This window comes from Poromitra crassiceps (genome assembly GCF_964638095.1).
Source record: "Poromitra crassiceps genome assembly, chromosome: 14".
Classification (NCBI taxonomy): domain Eukaryota; kingdom Metazoa; phylum Chordata; class Actinopteri; order Beryciformes; family Melamphaidae; genus Poromitra; species Poromitra crassiceps.
Window position 1 is genome coordinate 42843054 of NC_139633.1, and position 17220 is coordinate 42860273.

Consider the following 17220-nt stretch of genomic DNA (forward strand, 5'->3'; position numbering starts at 1 on the left):
GCGGTAGCAAGCCATTCAAGGAAATGGCGACGCGATTTTACAGTACAGTACAATCCATTTCAGACTCGTCTTGCCCGACAGGCAGACAGGCAGGCAGGCAGCAGCAACGCGCTTCTGACACGCCCGCTGTTAGGAGGAAGGAGGAGAAGACACACGGAGGGAGGAGTTTGAATGAGAGGGGTGTTTCCTGTTGTTATGGAGGAAATTACTGTTCAAAACTATTGTTTAGAATGTCTGACGGTCTTACTGATGCCAAAAATGAATGGTTAAAGTGACTGTTTCACAAAAAGCCATTTATCTCTGAATAAATTTCCAGACGCTGAAACCATGCTGTACTCAACGGCTAATATCTACATAACTACTAACTCTGCAAACTAACTCTTTTAGACAGAGAAAGCACACATTCTATTAGTTATTTTTAGATGATTGCTGTTCATGAATTCTTAACAGAAAAGAATCCTCGGCTGTTCTAAAATGAGCCAGAATCGTCAAAAACACCCCTGGCACAACTTACCTACAGGAATGAAAACATGGCTGGCATTCAATGTGTTAATATCCTCTTCACTGTGCTGTGGCTTTACAATCATGAACAAATAATTGTCTAATAAACACAGGTGCAAGCAAAACACTAATGAGGGTTTCCAAATTCTAATCGTGGAAATGTGAAGCCCTCATTAGTGTTTTGCTTGCACCTGTGTTAACCCTGCCTTTTCGACAAAAAAGACCCCGTGAGAAGGGTCTACTGTCCCAACTTAGTCTAGGGAATCTGTGAGAAAAAATGACCCAACCTTAAACAAATTGCAACAGAAATTATTTGTGTTGTATTCAGCTCTTGAAACCTTCCAATTTAACATACTGAAAATCCCAGAAAATCCCAGTAGTGGAACATTCTCAAAATTGGCATTGTCTCCACAAAGGAGGTGATGTTTTCGGTGCCGTTTGTCTGACCGTTTGTCTGTTAGCAGGAGGATTACGGCAAAACTACTGGGCCGATTTTCATGAAACTTGGTAGAAGGGTGTAGCGTGGGCCAAGGAAGAACCCATTACATTTTGGAGTGGATCTGATCCGGGTCGGCTCAATGGAGGGGGCGGGGCTAGGGAAAAGAGTCCGTTGATAGGGATAGGAAGGTCAGTAAAGAGTCTGGATTCGAGAGGTGGGTAGGGGGGGCATGGACAGGTGTATCGGGGGGGGAGTGTATGTGGGAGGTGGAAGGGGGTGTGGTCAGGAAAGGGGTGGGGCTAAAGAAAAGCTCTACCTACAAACATACTGTAACATAACAAAACAAAACATAAAAAATGTAAGTGTGGCTAATATGTTCTAATAGTTAGTGGAAAAGGGTGAGTTTTCATGCACATCTTGTTCCCTCAGACAGCCATCGCAAACCATAACTTCATAGTCATGTCATTCACGAGTCTCGCATTGGAGGCAATTTGATTTCGGCAAGGCACAGCGCAAGTTGTAGCTCAAACATGCAGACGAGTGGACAGGTAAGTCTCCATATCCGAAGGTTATGGGTAAGTTGACCGCCATTTATTGTCTGTTACCAATGACAGTCATTGTCTGTTACCATTCAAAGTAGGCTAGCTTAATAAGCACTTACCTATAATAGGTATAGCTTAATAATAGCTTATTAAGATACTTGTACTATCTGTTATTCATTTTCTTTGTGCAAATAAACAATAAACAAACATAAATAAACAATAAACACTTACTCTGGAGATGATGTAGCCTACCACTTGTGCTCTTCTCCCTACTTTTCTCCAACCACTTATAAAGCCTCAGCCAGGCGGTAATGCAACATAAAGGATGCCAACTGCCATAAAACACCACAGAAGGATTTATTACATCACTGATGACATCACAATTGCTCGAGTGACATCACTGATGACATCACAATTGCTCAAGTGACATCACTGATGACATCACTGATACCTTACAATCGTGACATCACAATCGTGGCACACACACCGCCCGCCCACTTATTGGACCATAACATCAGAACCATTGATGGCCACAACACATTCCATGTTATGGGCATTATAGCTGGAGTTACACCAGAGAGCCAAACCAGTACCTCTGATAGCTGTGACATAGCAGCAGTTGGACACATCAATATCCGAAATCAGAGACCCCCTGGCCTTTCATCCATGTCCTATGGGAGGATTGAGAATGCCACAGGTGTGTGATTCTCATGAACATGGTACAACTTATAGCAAAACTCAAAGATATCAAGTAGGATCTTAATCCACTAGGCATCATGCACGCTACGCGAGTTCGCCTGCCTTGCAGCTCACTGAGCTAGCCCTGCAGCTCGCATAAGCAGCTGCTTCGCATTGGAGGCAATTTGATTTTGGCAAGGCACAGCGCAAGTTGTAGCTCAAACATGCAGACGAGTGGACAGGTAGGCTAAGTATTCTCCATATCCGAAGGTTATGGATAAGTTGACCGCCATTTATCGTCTGTTACCAATGACAGTCTTTGTGTGTTACCATTCAAAGTAGGCTAGCTTAATAAGCACTTACTAGTTAGCTAATAGCTTACTAATAGGTATAGCTTAATAATAGCTTATTAAAGATACTTTCTAAGGTACTATCTGTTGTTATTCATTTTCTTTGTGCAAATAAACAATAAACAAACATAAATAAACAATTATAGCTGCTGCGCAGCAATGGGACGTGGCCGGGCAAGTCTCAAGGCTTTGAGCTAGAGTCCCCAAGTCAAGGCTGAAGTCTTTTAGCTATACTCCTCCAAGTCAAGTCTCACGTCTTTGGTCACAAGTCCAAGTCAAGTCTCAAGTCTCTTATGGATGAGCGTTCTATCATCTGCTTCTGCTGCATGCCATCCAGTCTGCTTACAACATTGCATAGCTAAAACTAAGGGATTCAAAGCAGGTTCAGGTTTCTTTGCAGCATGTAGCTTTTTCATCATCTGATTCCGTTTTTTGTTGCGAGGCATCTCACAACAATACAAGTAGGAATCAGTATATTCACAAACAAAAGTATAGTTACTTGCCTCACTGTTGTAGAGTGGATGAGGTACTGGCGGAGTTGATGTTAGATGGAGAGGGAGGCTGAGCGATTAATAGCCACCTGGGGAGTTTGTATCTCTTCGGTCCTACGCTGCAGGTCTGTGGGGTCACACAACTGATATACCAGCAGGAGCTGCTTTTTCCTCTTATGGACAGACTGGATACTTGCTGGTGGTGTTTTATGGGACTGGATGCTTGCGTGTAAAAACACACACTGCTTCCACTTATATAGGGTGAGCCAGGAAGTATTTATGACATCACTGATTACATCACGCTCGAGTGACATCACTGATGGCATCACAATTGCTCGAGTGACTGATGACATCACAAATACAACCTATTAAGATGCTCTTTAGGCTATACATTCAACATTTTGATGCACTGTGGGCTAAATTTTTGATCAATCGAAAATCTGTTTGAAGCTTTTGTGTAGGACAGTCTAACGATGCAGATGCTTAAGTTTGGTGTGGTTTGAAGAAAAAATGTGGGAGTAGGGTTTAATTAGTTTGACAGTTTTTGCAGTTTTGCAGTCTTTAGACTTCATAATTGGCCATAGGTTGCAGTGTACAAAAGTGTCTCCTCACTTGGGCCCACATTTCGTTGAAAGTTGCAAAGTCGTAGCACATAGGCCTGATTTGTTATGAATTTTCAAAATTTTAAACTTTAGACGGTCGCTGTAGCGCCACCATCAGGACTATTGGCACCAAATTCGCGTCAACGAAGTTTGGCATGGGCCTGGACCTTTGTGCAAATTTGGTTTATTTTTATACATGGGAAGTCCAACTTCCTGGGAGAAGAAGAAGACTAATAATAGGGGCAAACACAATAAGTGGCCCTGCCGCTTCGCTGGCCCAGCCACTAATAAACACTTACTCTGGAGATGATGTAGCCTACCACTTGTGCTCTTCTCCCTACTTATACTCCAACCACTTATAAAGCCTCAGCCAGGCGGTAATGCAACATAAAGGATGCCAACTGCCATAAAACACCACAGAAGAAGGATTTATTACATCACTGATGACATCACAATTGCTCAAGTGACATCACTGATGACATCACTGATACATGACAATCGTGACATCCCAATCGTGGCACACACACCGCCCGCCCACTTATGTTTCCTTTTAGGACCACCGCAAGGCATCAATCAGTCTGCCAGAAAGCCATTAGAAGAAGAAGAAGAAGACTTTCAGAAAAGACCAACAGAAGAGGAGAGGGGATTGGGTGTTACAGAATGTAGGGAAACAGTGGATTGATAAATTCAGAAGGAGGAGGTAATGCAACATAAAGGATGCCAACTGCCATAAAACACCACAGAGGAAGAAGACCTTCAAGATTAATTTGCCCAAGATCTTCATGGTGCAGATGCCATATATCTGTAGCAAAAAACAAATACCTCAGACCTTTGATGAAGAACATGGTTGTCCAAAGAAAAAGAGCAGACAGCTATTTAGAACAGAATGATGATGAGCAAATTGCACTTGGAGACCTAACTGTGAAAACTTAACAATAGCTTGAAGTGATGATCAAATAATCATTACAGAAATCAATGGCAAACCAGAAGGGGTTACATTGAAGCCGAAGGCCTCAAATATTCTGAGTGCATGTTTGCATGCATCTAAGAAGGACAATAATGATGTTGATGAAGAAAAAGTGTGTCTTGTGAAAACTGCTGCCAGACTGGTAAAGACTGACATAAAAGATATCAAGATTCCCAGAGATGCATATCCCTCAAAATATATCATCTGCCAAAGGAAATGTGGAAACTCTTCAGCTTCTCCTCAAATAACTGTTTGCTGGCAAGAACTGTGAGTTAAACATAGCTGCAATAGGACAGGCCATGCGGGCAGCAAGGGCAAGGGTTCTCATCACGCCATTACAGATAGGACTGACAAATGCATCACCAATTTGGATCTAGATTTTTGGTGAAAACACTTGGTAACCTTCGATTCTGTTCCTCATTTCGGGAGGTGAAAAAGTTGAGTCAAGTGCAGCTGCTTCTCAGGAACCTCCCTGGCAATGTTGAAGGCCACTCGCGCTCGCTTCGCTCACGCTCGCATTTTTTTTTTTTTTTTTTTACAAATACATAATACATGCTTTTTCACCAACCTGACCGGCCCACTAGCGAGCGGCCCACCGGCCATTGCACCAGTAGAATTACATTGCAGTCCAGCCCTGATCGTCGTCCTCTTCCTGTTCCTGTTCGAGAACCACTCTGCCTGATCGACAGACAACTGCAAGTGTGAGTGTAAATGTAAATGTGTAATCTCAGTCTATAAATTTCCACAATCTGTAAGCCTATTTAGACCATCGATTTAGAAACGCATGCTCAATGAATAATGATCTCTATCACTCATTATGTGTGTGGTTGCACTGATCGAATAATTCATATATAAAATAATGATAGCCTAATATAAAAGAGAAAACTGCTGAACTGAATTGAGACGATGCGGGCATAGTTTTCATTGATAAAAACTAGCCTATTTTTGCTCATATATTGGCATACAGCCTACAGGACACAGTTCCAGCTGAAACATGCAAGAGTAGCCTGCATATTTAGTATTGGGGCTATCCCATATTTATCCTATATATATATTATATGTATAGGCTTTTCTGGCATGTAGGAGAATATCACCCTCACTCCATTTGAGGCTCCGTTTATGATATGCGCTGCGGTGATTAATAGTGATCATATTTCTCCATGCATCGTTCAGCTGTTAAGGCATAAAGTGGTAAGTAGGCTTAATTTAATTATGTAGCCTACAGAGCCACAAATGTTTTTCTTGTTCTATTCTCAGTTGACTGCAATCTATTTTTCATATGGCGATCTTATATGAATGGTGAGTGATGGTGAGTGACTCCAGAGAGCCGATTATATGGGACTGTCATGGATTTTGATCTTATCCTCTGAAGCTAACCTGGTCGGGACCAGGTTAGCTTTGCAGCGTAGGTTGCCATGGTGATTGAACTAGGTTAGAACTTAACTTGCTTTGTTGTAAGGCTAAACCAGGTTCAAACTCAAACTTACTCAGATAAAGCATTAATCTAGCTACGTAGTACAGGCCTCAGATTGATCCATAAGTAACAACATGACAGACTATTTTCTTCATGGGTTTCAGACACATCTAAAAACATCTAAAAGCTGAAAATCTTATCAGATGGGAGACCGTGGTCTAATTTGTGTTAGTGTAGGGGTCCTTGAGGTGAAAGAGTTTGAGAACCACTGCTGTATGGTATCTCACACACACACACACACACACACACACACACACACACACACACACCACATAGAACAGTGAGGCAGGAAATCTATGGAGACGTCCAGGGATTTTGTGGGGATTGCACAATGCTTCTCGTAGTCTTGTTGTTTGTCTGAACCTGTGATTTTCATGTGATTTCATATATTTTTTGCACTGGAATGTTTGTAATGCATTTTTATATAGCTTGTGCTTTACTCATTGCGTCCTTGAAAAAGACTCAATTTCAATTGAAGGGGCTTTATTAGCATGACAGTTCACTAAACAATATTGCCAAAGTATATATAACAACAGATTAACCATCAATTAAATTATGAAAACATTAAATTAAAGTAACAGTAAAACAAATTCAATCCTCCCATACTGTGTATGTGCGCATGTGGTCTTGTATGTGTGTGTGTGTGTGTGTGTGTGTGTATGTGTGTGTGTGTGTTGCTGCTGTGCCTCCACTGTCTCTCTCTCTCACTCTCTGGCTGCGTCTCTCGCCCAACCCTCATGGCAGACCCTTATTCTATCATGGCAGCTGTGATGCTGTCGTCTTCCTCCACGTCCACACAGACCTTCTTGCCCACCAGGTGATGCATCTCTTCTGGAGCGATGCCCCTCGGCTCGCCCACCTTCACCGCAAACATGTCCAGGCTCAGCACTGAGCCTTTGGTGATGGCCACCTTGGCAACCACTGACTTGCCCAGCTGGAAAAGAAATGGAGAAGAGAGAACCAAAACCACAGATGGTTTAATAACTAATATTTGTTTGGCAGAGCGAAATGGTTTATGGCAGCTGTAAACCGTTGCTAGGCAGAGCGAAACGGTTTACGGCCATAGCAACAGACCCAAAACAGCTTTCCTCGCTACTTCAAGGGGCTTTCTACTCTCGCGAACCTCTCTCGTTATATTCTAATAGTTTGTTTGGAAGTAATTTTGTGGTTATGGCCGAAGTGGCTGCCGTAAACCGTTTTGTTTCACTTCCGGATCTGCCCGGCCTGCACACAGACTCTATAATCATCAAGACAGCACTCGTCCATTCACTCGGCTTTGGTCTCATCTACTATTATAGGTAAGATGTGAGGCGTCAATGTTAAATTTAGACTGTTTAATAACAATCGAAAATCTTGCTCCGAGTTGCTTTAATATGAATCATATAATTAATATATTATGACTGGAAGGGACTGTGGAGGCTAACTGATAACTCCACTCAGAAATCCCATTGACTGCCCGACAAGGGAAGCAGTGCATCACTTCTGGGTTAATTGGCCTACAAAACTAGATCATCCCTGCTCTCTTGCCCGACCGGCTGGGAAAATGTGGGCAGGCGCCGGGGGACCGTTTGATATAGTAACACAAAATGTAATGAAATACTAAAGTGGACCCACCTTGTCATGGCAGGTCTTCTCACAGGGTAGCATCAGCTTGGTGGGCGTTCCCATCGCGGTCTCCACCAGCCGGATGGATCGGACCAGCTCAGCCAGCTCCGCGGGCTCCAGGGACGCCTCGTGGTCATTTCCCTTCCAGGTCTTGTCCAAAGTTACGTGGCGCTCCACGACCTTTGCCCCCATCGCCACAGCGGCCACCGATATGTAGATTCCCCGCTCGTGTCCAGAATATCCGATGGGGATGTCCGGGAATTCCCTCTGGTATTCCTTTGGGAGAAGAGAGAGTGGGTAAAAAATAAACTATTGCTCACTATTGCTTGTCTGTGGTGTGTGTTTTCGGTGCGGTCTATCCGTCCGTTGGATTGTTCCGATTTTTATGAAACTTGGTGGAAGTTAGCATAGCAGGGGCCAAGGAATAACCCATTTATTAGAACCCAATTTATCATAGGCCATAGTGAGAACTGCTGAGAACTGAAGCCAGGCCTCCAAACTGATATAAGATATGTGAAACATAAAGCAGATGCTTTGGATGCTTTGGAAGCTCTTAATGCTGCATATGAAGTAGTAAGCTCCATACAAGCAGAAAAAAACGGGGAAGCACGGGCCTTTTTTCTGCTTGTATGGAGCTTACTACTTCATATGCAGCATTAAGAGCTTCCAAAGCATCTGCTTTATGTTTCACATATCTTCTATGTAATAATAGTTGTATTTGTTTCCTATAGTACTGTTTCGTGGTGTATTTGGAAATAAACGTTTTGCTTAATTTGTTGGCTTAATTGATTGTGTTTCCGGATGCTACCTGTATATAATTGTGATTTCTGCCTTATGCATCACAATGCTGAAGAAGACCTGTTGGCTGAAACGTCCGTTGTAAGGTCTCGATGACGGAATAAAACCTTGAAAGGACATTCATTGCGTGCTGGCGTTCCTTGTTTATTGACTATTACTTTTGTGCCGTGCACCTGAATTTTTATTCTTATTTGGTGAGTGTGCTCACTACCTTTGCGAGCTCTGCTAGCAAGCAGTGTGTTTGGACTGTAAATACTGTCTTTGTCATGCCCTGACATATAGTTGTTGGTGCCTTCTTGGCCAGGTCAGCATTGTAAAAGAGAGTTCTATCTCAATGCTTTTTATCTGGTTAAATAAAGGTAAAAAAGAAAAATAGTGAGATTGACCACTGGTTAGGGGCAGCGGCAATGTGTTGGACTGTGTTGGTGAATGGTGAAGAGACTGGACTGGATTGGTTTGCATTTGATATATATAGTGTTTTTATCCAAAGCACTTTACTGGCCTACATTCACCCATTCACACACAGCTGAGCCACACAGCTTGATTTATTGGTAGTCTTTTTGCAGCCCTCATAATGGTCATATGGAAGAAGGCGATCATGTGAGGAGGTGAGGAGCTCAGTGATCTGGTGCGACTTTGGAGTTAAGCTAACTGCTCCTCCACATTTAGAGGAGTCAGTTGAAGCGGTTCAGGTGATCCCAAGCCCCTCACTTTTGCAGGTGACACATTCTATTCAATTCTATTCATCTCACCGTGATAACTTTGAGGTTGACATGCTCAGGGTCCAGGGGATAGGTGCTGGTACACTGCAGGATGGTGAAGTTCTGGTTGTGCTGCTTCACCATCTGGTAGACCCGACGCATCGTCTCCATGGACTGCATCCCGCTGGACACCACCATGGGACGGCCTGCCCCAGACAGACGGAAAGAAAGAAAGAAAGGAGGGGGCAGATAGAGAGCAGGAAGAGGAGAAATAGAAGGAGCCAACAGAGAGAGAGAAGAAGCAAAGGTGTTTTCAAAATGGGGGCCACCAAAGGAAGAAGAAAGAAAACGCTGCAAACTTCTGTTCGATAAAAACACTTGTGTCGTGTTCAAAGTTGGACACCCACTGTATGTTATCAAAAGTCCACTTGTCATTATTTAATATCTTGTCAGTCATTAGAAATTTTGTGACAAAGCCCTAATTTGAAAGAATGGATGAATATTACGATGGATATCTACAAGATGGAAAAACTAACTGCATTTGTCAACGATAGATTAGAACAATTTACCTCAAGATGGGAATACTGGGTTCAATATATAACACCCATTAGATTTTACTTTTTTGGATGGCTGTTGTGGTTTTGTCTTTTCTTTTCTTGATATATATTCTTTTCAAAACAAAATTCTATGACAGTATATCAAGAGTAAACGGCAATGTATAGGTAATCCTGAGAGTTCATATATGCAATGTCTGGATACACAATGCAAATATTTGATAATCTGTCAATAAAAAGTAAAAAAAAAATAGTGACTAAGCAGGCAGCAGCGGTGAACGATATTAGATGCAGGGACTTTGTCATAGCCTATAGGTTGTACTGAATTTGCGTGCCAAGTTTTCAACATCATTATGACAGAAGTTATTGTAATAAATTATTATTATTACTTATTGGGCATAGGCAATGTTTTCACACTGGGAAAGGAAAGGCATCCATGTATTGGGTGTACATTGGGTGACATTTACAACAATGATGGTCTCAAATCATTTCAGGACCTTAAAGGCAGCTATGACCTACCGGACACTTCATTTTTCTTTTAGTTACAGCTTAGGGCATCCCTCAAAGCTCATGGTGGACACTTTCAAAACAACCCTCGAGACCCACCTCTTCACCATTAGTTACTTTTAGTTTAGTTACTTCAGCCATCCCTTGTTTTGTTTTGTTTGTTTTTGCCCCTCCTTTAATCCGATTGGATTAGAGGACACTTTTGATTGTGCCATACCGTGGAATTTAGTGTTCAAGTTATTATATAAAACAACACACATTTCTAATATCTTTTTAGTTCAAAATAAGTTCATAATTTTTATCAACTAGAAAAATGTTAAAGATTTGGGGTATTGCTCAGACAGATGAGTGTCGTTTTTGTTGTGCAGAATCTGAGTCAACAGAACACCTTTTTTGGTATTGTCATGTTGTGTCGGCTTTCCGGAGTGAGTTCTTGAACTAACTGAGCTGTCCACTGCTCTGCTCTCCACTGCTCTGCTCTCTACTGCTCTGCTCTGCTCGCTACTGCTCTGCTGTCCACTGCTCTGTTCTGCTCTCTGCTGCTCTGCTCTGCTGTCCACTGCTCTGCTCTCTACTGCTCTGCTCTGCTCTCCACTGCATTGCAAGCCATTTTGAAGGGGAACCTGAGGAGGAATGCCGTTCCCCTCTTGTTATTACTGTTCCCTCTCAATGTTTACTCTAACTCCGTTCCCACCCGTTCCCCACATTTCCACCACTGGTTCAAAATACTTTGTAAAAAAAAGAACAAAGGAAAAAAACATTAAATTAACAATGTGAAGGTACATATGAAATCAAATATAATAGCCTACAAAAAAGCACAATGCCAGCAAAAACTCTCAATTGAGTTTATTGTCACCCAATAAATTCAATGCTATATTTTTATTGCAAACAAATCTGTGTTCTTCTTGGTTTTGTTTTGTCAGACAAATAAGCAGTAATGAGTTGACTAGGAATGATTAAGGTTAGGGTAAGAAACATATATATATATATATATATATATATATATATATATATATATATATATATATATATATATATATATATAGGTATATATATATATATATATATATATATATATATATATATATATATATATATATATATATATATATATATATAGGTATATATATATATATATACATATTCATTGCTTCCATTTTATTTCCCAAAATTGTAGTTTGAGTGGTTCAACTATATGTAGTTAAACTACATGTAGTTCACTACTCCTCAACACTGCCTACTCCTCACCTCGCCTACTTTACTCACCACGCCTAGAGTGGGTGTGTCTATGCACCCAAGCATCACCGAACCCAAGACTCCGTATTTAGTCTGCCGTCTGGTCTCAATTGTTTTCAGGAGAACAAAAACTCTCAGAAGCAGTTTCGCATTTTTGATTATTTCAAACGACACAATACTTTTCCAGCTGTAACTGAAGGTAAGTTCAGCTACTTTTATACTCCTATATGTGTTGTCAAATAGTTTGTGCCCTAATTGTAGAGTAAAGTAGAATCAATGCACTAAAAAAATAGGACTATTGGTTGGGATACTTCTACAGAATATATTTTTGAAATTTCCTCCAAGAGGATTAAGAAATTATTCATTTTCCAAAGGAAAAAAACGATGTAACTTTCATAAAGAATGGAATAATGATTGAAGCATTGATACATGGTGCCTCATACCTTTTTTTGCAGTTCTCTCAAGATAGGGGAAGTTGTTGGCATCACAGGAGGCAACTTTGAAGAAAGGCACATCGAGCTCATCGAGAAACTCCATGGCCATCTGTGGGAATTATGGAATAACACACACACACACACACACACACACACACACACACACACACACACACACACACACATATATATATACACACTGTATATATAGTATTGCTCTTCCATGAATCTTTTAGAAGAATGCAATGAAGTATTCTTTCTTGCTTAAAAAAAATAAAAAATAAAAAATCTGTCTTACCTCGTCCATCCCAGAGGCAGTGAGGGAAATGCCAATCTCATTTGCATACTTTTGCATCTCCCTGTACTGCTCATGGCTGAACTCCAAATGGCGCTTGTGGTCCCCGTAGGATTTCCCCCAGGAGTGTTTGGAGTTGTAGGGCCGCTCCAGGGCTCGCCTGCTGAACTTGTGCTCCAGTTCACTCTTCTGGAACTTGGCACAGTCAGCACCACAGTCCTGAGATGATACAGAACACATGAGAGGAGAGGATCAGATAGGAGAGGTGAGGAAAAGGTGGTGAAACAACAGCACTGGTATAGCTTCTAAACAGACACCTCTCTCTCCCCTCCACCAGCTTACCTTTGCCATCTTGATCATTTTCTTGGCAATCTCAATGTCTCCTTGGTGGTTCTGTCCAATTTCAGCAATAATGAAGCACGGGTGGGAGCCGCCAATCATTCTACCAGGACACAGTTCAAATTGCAGAGGCATCCTGGTGATGTAGGACGTGAAGTGCCGAGTGAAATAAGAGAGTTGGTGCAAAAGTCTCAAGACCTGGTGGGGTTAAATGGAGATGGAGATGTGGAGATGAAACTGGAGATGTCACAGGTGGAATGTCACAGGTGGAAGAGGCTTGAGTCATGTCACCGCTCCGTTTTTATACAGCCTCACCCACACACACACACACACACACACACACACACACACACACACACACACACACACACATACACACAATCTAGTGTTGGAAGATTGTCATCACATGGCGGAGCACTGCACTTAACAGGTTTTACATGTAGGACCCGCAGAGCCAGATTAACACCCCCAGGGGCCCCTGGGCACTGAAGCTCCCAGGGCCCCCCCTACCCATCCCTCCCCCCCCCCCCCCCCCCCCCCCCCCCGAACATTACACTCGGACACAAGAACGGGGAAAACAAGATAAAAACTAAAAAAAAGAATTGTCCAAGTAAAATGCTGATTCTAAATATAACTGAATCACTTTGTTTGACCAAGCAAATACAATTTTTAAAGGCATTTTACAAAATGTCTATGGAAAAATGAATGGCTGACCAGTCACCACCAGGGACACTGGAACTGTTTTTAAGTAGGGGGTGCTGCAAGGGAGGGACTGTGAAAAATTTACTTTTTTGGATGTTTGGATGTTTTTTAGCCATTTAGAGGAATATCTCATTCTAAATTAACATTAGGAGTATACTGTTATTATGTCATTATTCAGTTTCTCAGATTCCGTTTCTCACTCACTCATAGGCGATTCAAGGCTTTGCCAACAGGGGTGGCACCAGCAGGATAAAAATATTAGTCTGACTGGGGGGTTTCTAGGGGGTGCTGTGCTGGACAAAGAAATGTTGTACATTTTAAAGTAAAATGCATGAATCTGATGCACTCTGAGAGCAAAATGAAGAGGCTAATCTTCACATTAATATCCTCTTCACTGTGCTGTGGCTTTACAATCATGAACAAATAATTGTCTAATAAACACAGGTGCAAGCAAAACACTAATGAGGGTTTCCAAATTCTAATCGTGGAAATGTGAAGCCCTCATTAGTGTTTTGCTTGCACCTGTGTTAACCCTGCCTTTTCGACAAAAAAGACCCCGGGAGAAGGGTCTACTGTCCCAACTTAGTCTAGGGAATCTGTGAGAAAAAATGACACAACCTTAAACAAATTGCAACAGAAATTATTTGTGTTGTATTCAGCTCTTGAAACCTTCCAATTTAACATACTGAAAATCCCAGAAAATCCCAGTAGTGGAACATTCTCAAAATTGGCATTGTCTCCACAAAGGAGGTGATGTTTTCGGTGCCGTTTGTCTGACCGTTTGTCTGTTAGCAGGAGGATTACGGCAAAACTACTGGGCCGATTTTCATGAAACTTGGTAGAAGGGTCTAGCGTGGGCCAAGGAAGAATCCATTACATTTTGGAGTGGATCTGATCCGGGTCGGCTCAATGGAGGGGGCGGGGCTAGGGAAAAGAGTCCGTTGATAGGGATAGGAAGGTCAGTAAAGAGTCTGGATTCGAGAGGTGGGTAGGGGGCATGGACAGGTGTATCGGGGGGGAGTGTATGTGGGAGGTGGGAGGGGGTGTGGTCAGGAAAGGGGTGGGGCTAGGGAAAAGCTCTACCTACAAACATACTGTAACATAACAAAACAAAACATTAAAAATGTAAGTGTGGCTAATATGTTCTAATAGTGGAAAAGGGTGAGTTTTCATGCACATCTTGTTCCCTCAGACACCCCCAGGGGCCCCTGGGCACTGAAGCTCCCAGGGGCCCCCCTACCCATCCCTCCCCCCCCCCCCCCCCCCCCCCCCCCCGAACATTACACTCGGACACAAGAACGGGGAAAACAAGATAAAAACTAAAAAAAAGAATTGTCCAAGTAAAATGCTGATTCTAAATATAACTGAATCACTTTGTTTGACCAAGCAAATACAATTTTTAAAGGCATTTTACAAAATGTCTATGGAAAAATGAATGGCTGACCAGTCACCACCAGGGACACTGGAACTGTTTTTAAGTAGGGGGTGCTGCAAGGGAGGGACTGTGAAAAATTTACTTTTTTGGATGTTTGGATGTTTTTTAGCCATTTAGAGGAATATCTCATTCTAAATTAACATTAGGAGTATACTGTTATTATGTCATTATTCAGTTTCTCAGATTCCGTTTCTCACTCACTCATAGGCGATTCAAGGCTTTGCCAACAGGGGTGGCACCAGCAGGATAAAAATATTAGTCTGACTGGGGGGTTTCTAGGGGGTGCTGTGCTGGACAAAGAAATGTTGTACATTTTAAAGTAAAATGCATGAATCTGATGCACTCTGAGAGCAAAATGAAGAGGCTAATCTTCACATTAATATCCTCTTCACTGTGCTGTGGCTTTACAATCATGAACAAATAATTGTCTAATAAACACAGGTGCAAGCAAAACACTAATGAGGGTTTCCAAATTCTAATGGTGGAAATGTGAAGCCCTCATTAGTGTTTTGCTTGCACCTGTGTTAACCCTGCCTTTTCGACAAAAAAGACCCCGGGAGAAGGGTCTACTGTCCCAACTTAGTCTAGGGAATCTGTGAGAAAAAATGACACAACCTTAAACAAATTGCAACAGAAATTATTTGTGTTGTATTCAGCTCTTGAAACCTTCCAATTTAACATACTGAAAATCCCAGAAAATCCCAGTAGTGGAACATTCTCAAAATTGGCATTGTCTCCACAAAGGAGGTGATGTTTTCGGTGCCGTTTGTCTGACCGTTTGTCTGTTAGCAGGAGGATTACGGCAAAACTACTGGGCCGATTTTCATGAAACTTGGTAGAAGGGTCTAGCGTGGGCCAAGGAAGAATCCATTACATTTTGGAGTGGATCTGATCCGGGTCGGCTCAATGGAGGGGGCGGGGCTAGGGAAAAGAGTCCGTTGATAGGGATAGGAAGGTCAGTAAAGAGTCTGGATTCGAGAGGTGGGTAGGGGGCATGGACAGGTGTATCGGGGGGGAGTGTATGTGGGAGGTGGGAGGGGGTGTGGTCAGGAAAGGGGTGGGGCTAGGGAAAAGCTCTACCTACAAACATACTGTAACATAACAAAACAAAACATTAAAAATGTAAGTGTGGCTAATATGTTCTAATAGTGGAAAAGGGTGAGTTTTCATGCACATCTTGTTCCCTCAGACAGTCATCGCAAACCATAACTTCATAGTCATGTCATTCACGAGTCTCGCATTGGAGGCAATTTGATTTCGGCAAGGCACAGCGCAAGTTGTAGCTCAAACATGCAGACGAGTGGACAGGTAAGTCTCCATATCCGAAGGTTATGGGTAAGTTGACCGCCATTTATTGTCTGTTACCAATGACAGTCATTGTCTGTTACCATTCAAAGTAGGCTAGCTTAATAAGCACTTTCCTATAATAGGTATAGCTTAATAATAGCTTATTAAGATACTTGTACTATCTGTTATTCATTTTCTTTGTGCAAATAAACAATAAACAAACATAAATAAACAATAAACACTTACTCTGGAGATGATGTAGCCTACCACTTGTGCTCTTCTCCCTACTTTTCTCCAACCACTTATAAAGCCTCAGCCAGGCGGTAATGCAACATAAAGGATGCCAACTGCCATAAAACACCACAGAAGGATTTATTACATCACTGATGACATCACAATTGCTCGAGTGACATCACTGATGACATCACAATTGCTCAAGTGACATCACTGATGACATCACTGATACCTTACAATCGTGACATCACAATCGTGGCACACACACCGCCCGCCCACTTATTGGACCATAACATCAGAACCATTGATGGCCACAACACATTCCATGTTATGGGCATTATAGCTGGAGTTACACCAGAGAGCCAAACCAGTACCTCTGATAGCTGTGACATAGCAGCAGTTGGACACATCAATATCCGAAATCAGAGACCCCCTGGCCTTTCATCCATGTCCTATGGGAGGATTGAGAATGCCACAGGTGTGTGATTCTCATGAACATGGTACAACTTATAGCAAAACTCAAAGATATCAAGTAGGATCTTAATCCACTAGGCATCATGCACGCTACGCGAGTTCGCCTGCCTTGCAGCTCACTGAGCTAGCCCTGCAGCTCGCATAAGCAGCTGCTTCGCATTGGAGGCAATTTGATTTTGGCAAGGCACAGCGCAAGTTGTAGCTCAAACATGCAGACGAGTGGACAGGTAGGCTAAGTATTCTCCATATCCGAAGGTTATGGATAAGTTGACCGCCATTTATCGTCTGTTACCAATGACAGTCTTTGTGTGTTACCATTCAAAGTAGGCTAGCTTAATAAGCACTTACTAGTTAGCTAATAGCTTACTAATAGGTATAGCTTAATAATAGCTTATTAAGATACTTTCTAAGGTACTATCTGTTGTTATTCATTTTCTTTGTGCAAATAAACAATAAACAAACATAAATAAACAATTATAGCTGCTGCACAGCAATGGGACGTGGCCGGGCAAGTCTCAAGGCTTTGAGCTAGAGTCCCCAAGTCAAGGCTGAAGTCTTTTAGCTATACTCCAAGT

The 17220-nt window shown here is 42.1% G+C and overlaps 1 protein-coding gene across 1 annotated transcript; it reads right to left on the reverse strand.

Moving 5' to 3' along the window:
• Positions 1–6767: 6767 nt before the first annotated feature.
• Positions 6768–12663, reverse strand: LOC310789310 (N-acetylneuraminate-9-phosphate synthase-like). The gene is made up of 6 exons (XM_083650924.1): positions 12517–12663; positions 12178–12393; positions 11889–11988; positions 9200–9354; positions 7659–7925; positions 6768–6978 (listed from the first exon to the last, which is right to left on the reverse strand). Exons 1-6 carry the CDS (start codon positions 12646–12648, stop codon positions 6793–6795), a joined length of 1056 nt encoding a protein of 351 aa, XP_083507050.1. The 5' UTR covers positions 12649–12663; the 3' UTR covers positions 6768–6792.
• Between the last annotated feature and the right edge of the window lie 4557 nt (positions 12664–17220).

Coding starts and splice junctions, on each gene's coding strand:
- LOC310789310 (XM_083650924.1), bottom strand. CDS start 12,648: ATGCCTCTGCAATTTGAACTGTGTCCTGGTAGAATGATTGGCGGCTCC. Junction 9,355..11,888: donor TGAGAGAACTGCAAAAAAAG/GTATGAGGCACC, acceptor TGTCTGGGGCAG/GCCGTCCCATGGTGGTGTCC. Junction 6,979..7,658: donor AGAAGACCTGCCATGACAAG/GTGGGTCCACTT, acceptor TTTCTTTTCCAG/CTGGGCAAGTCAGTGGTTGC.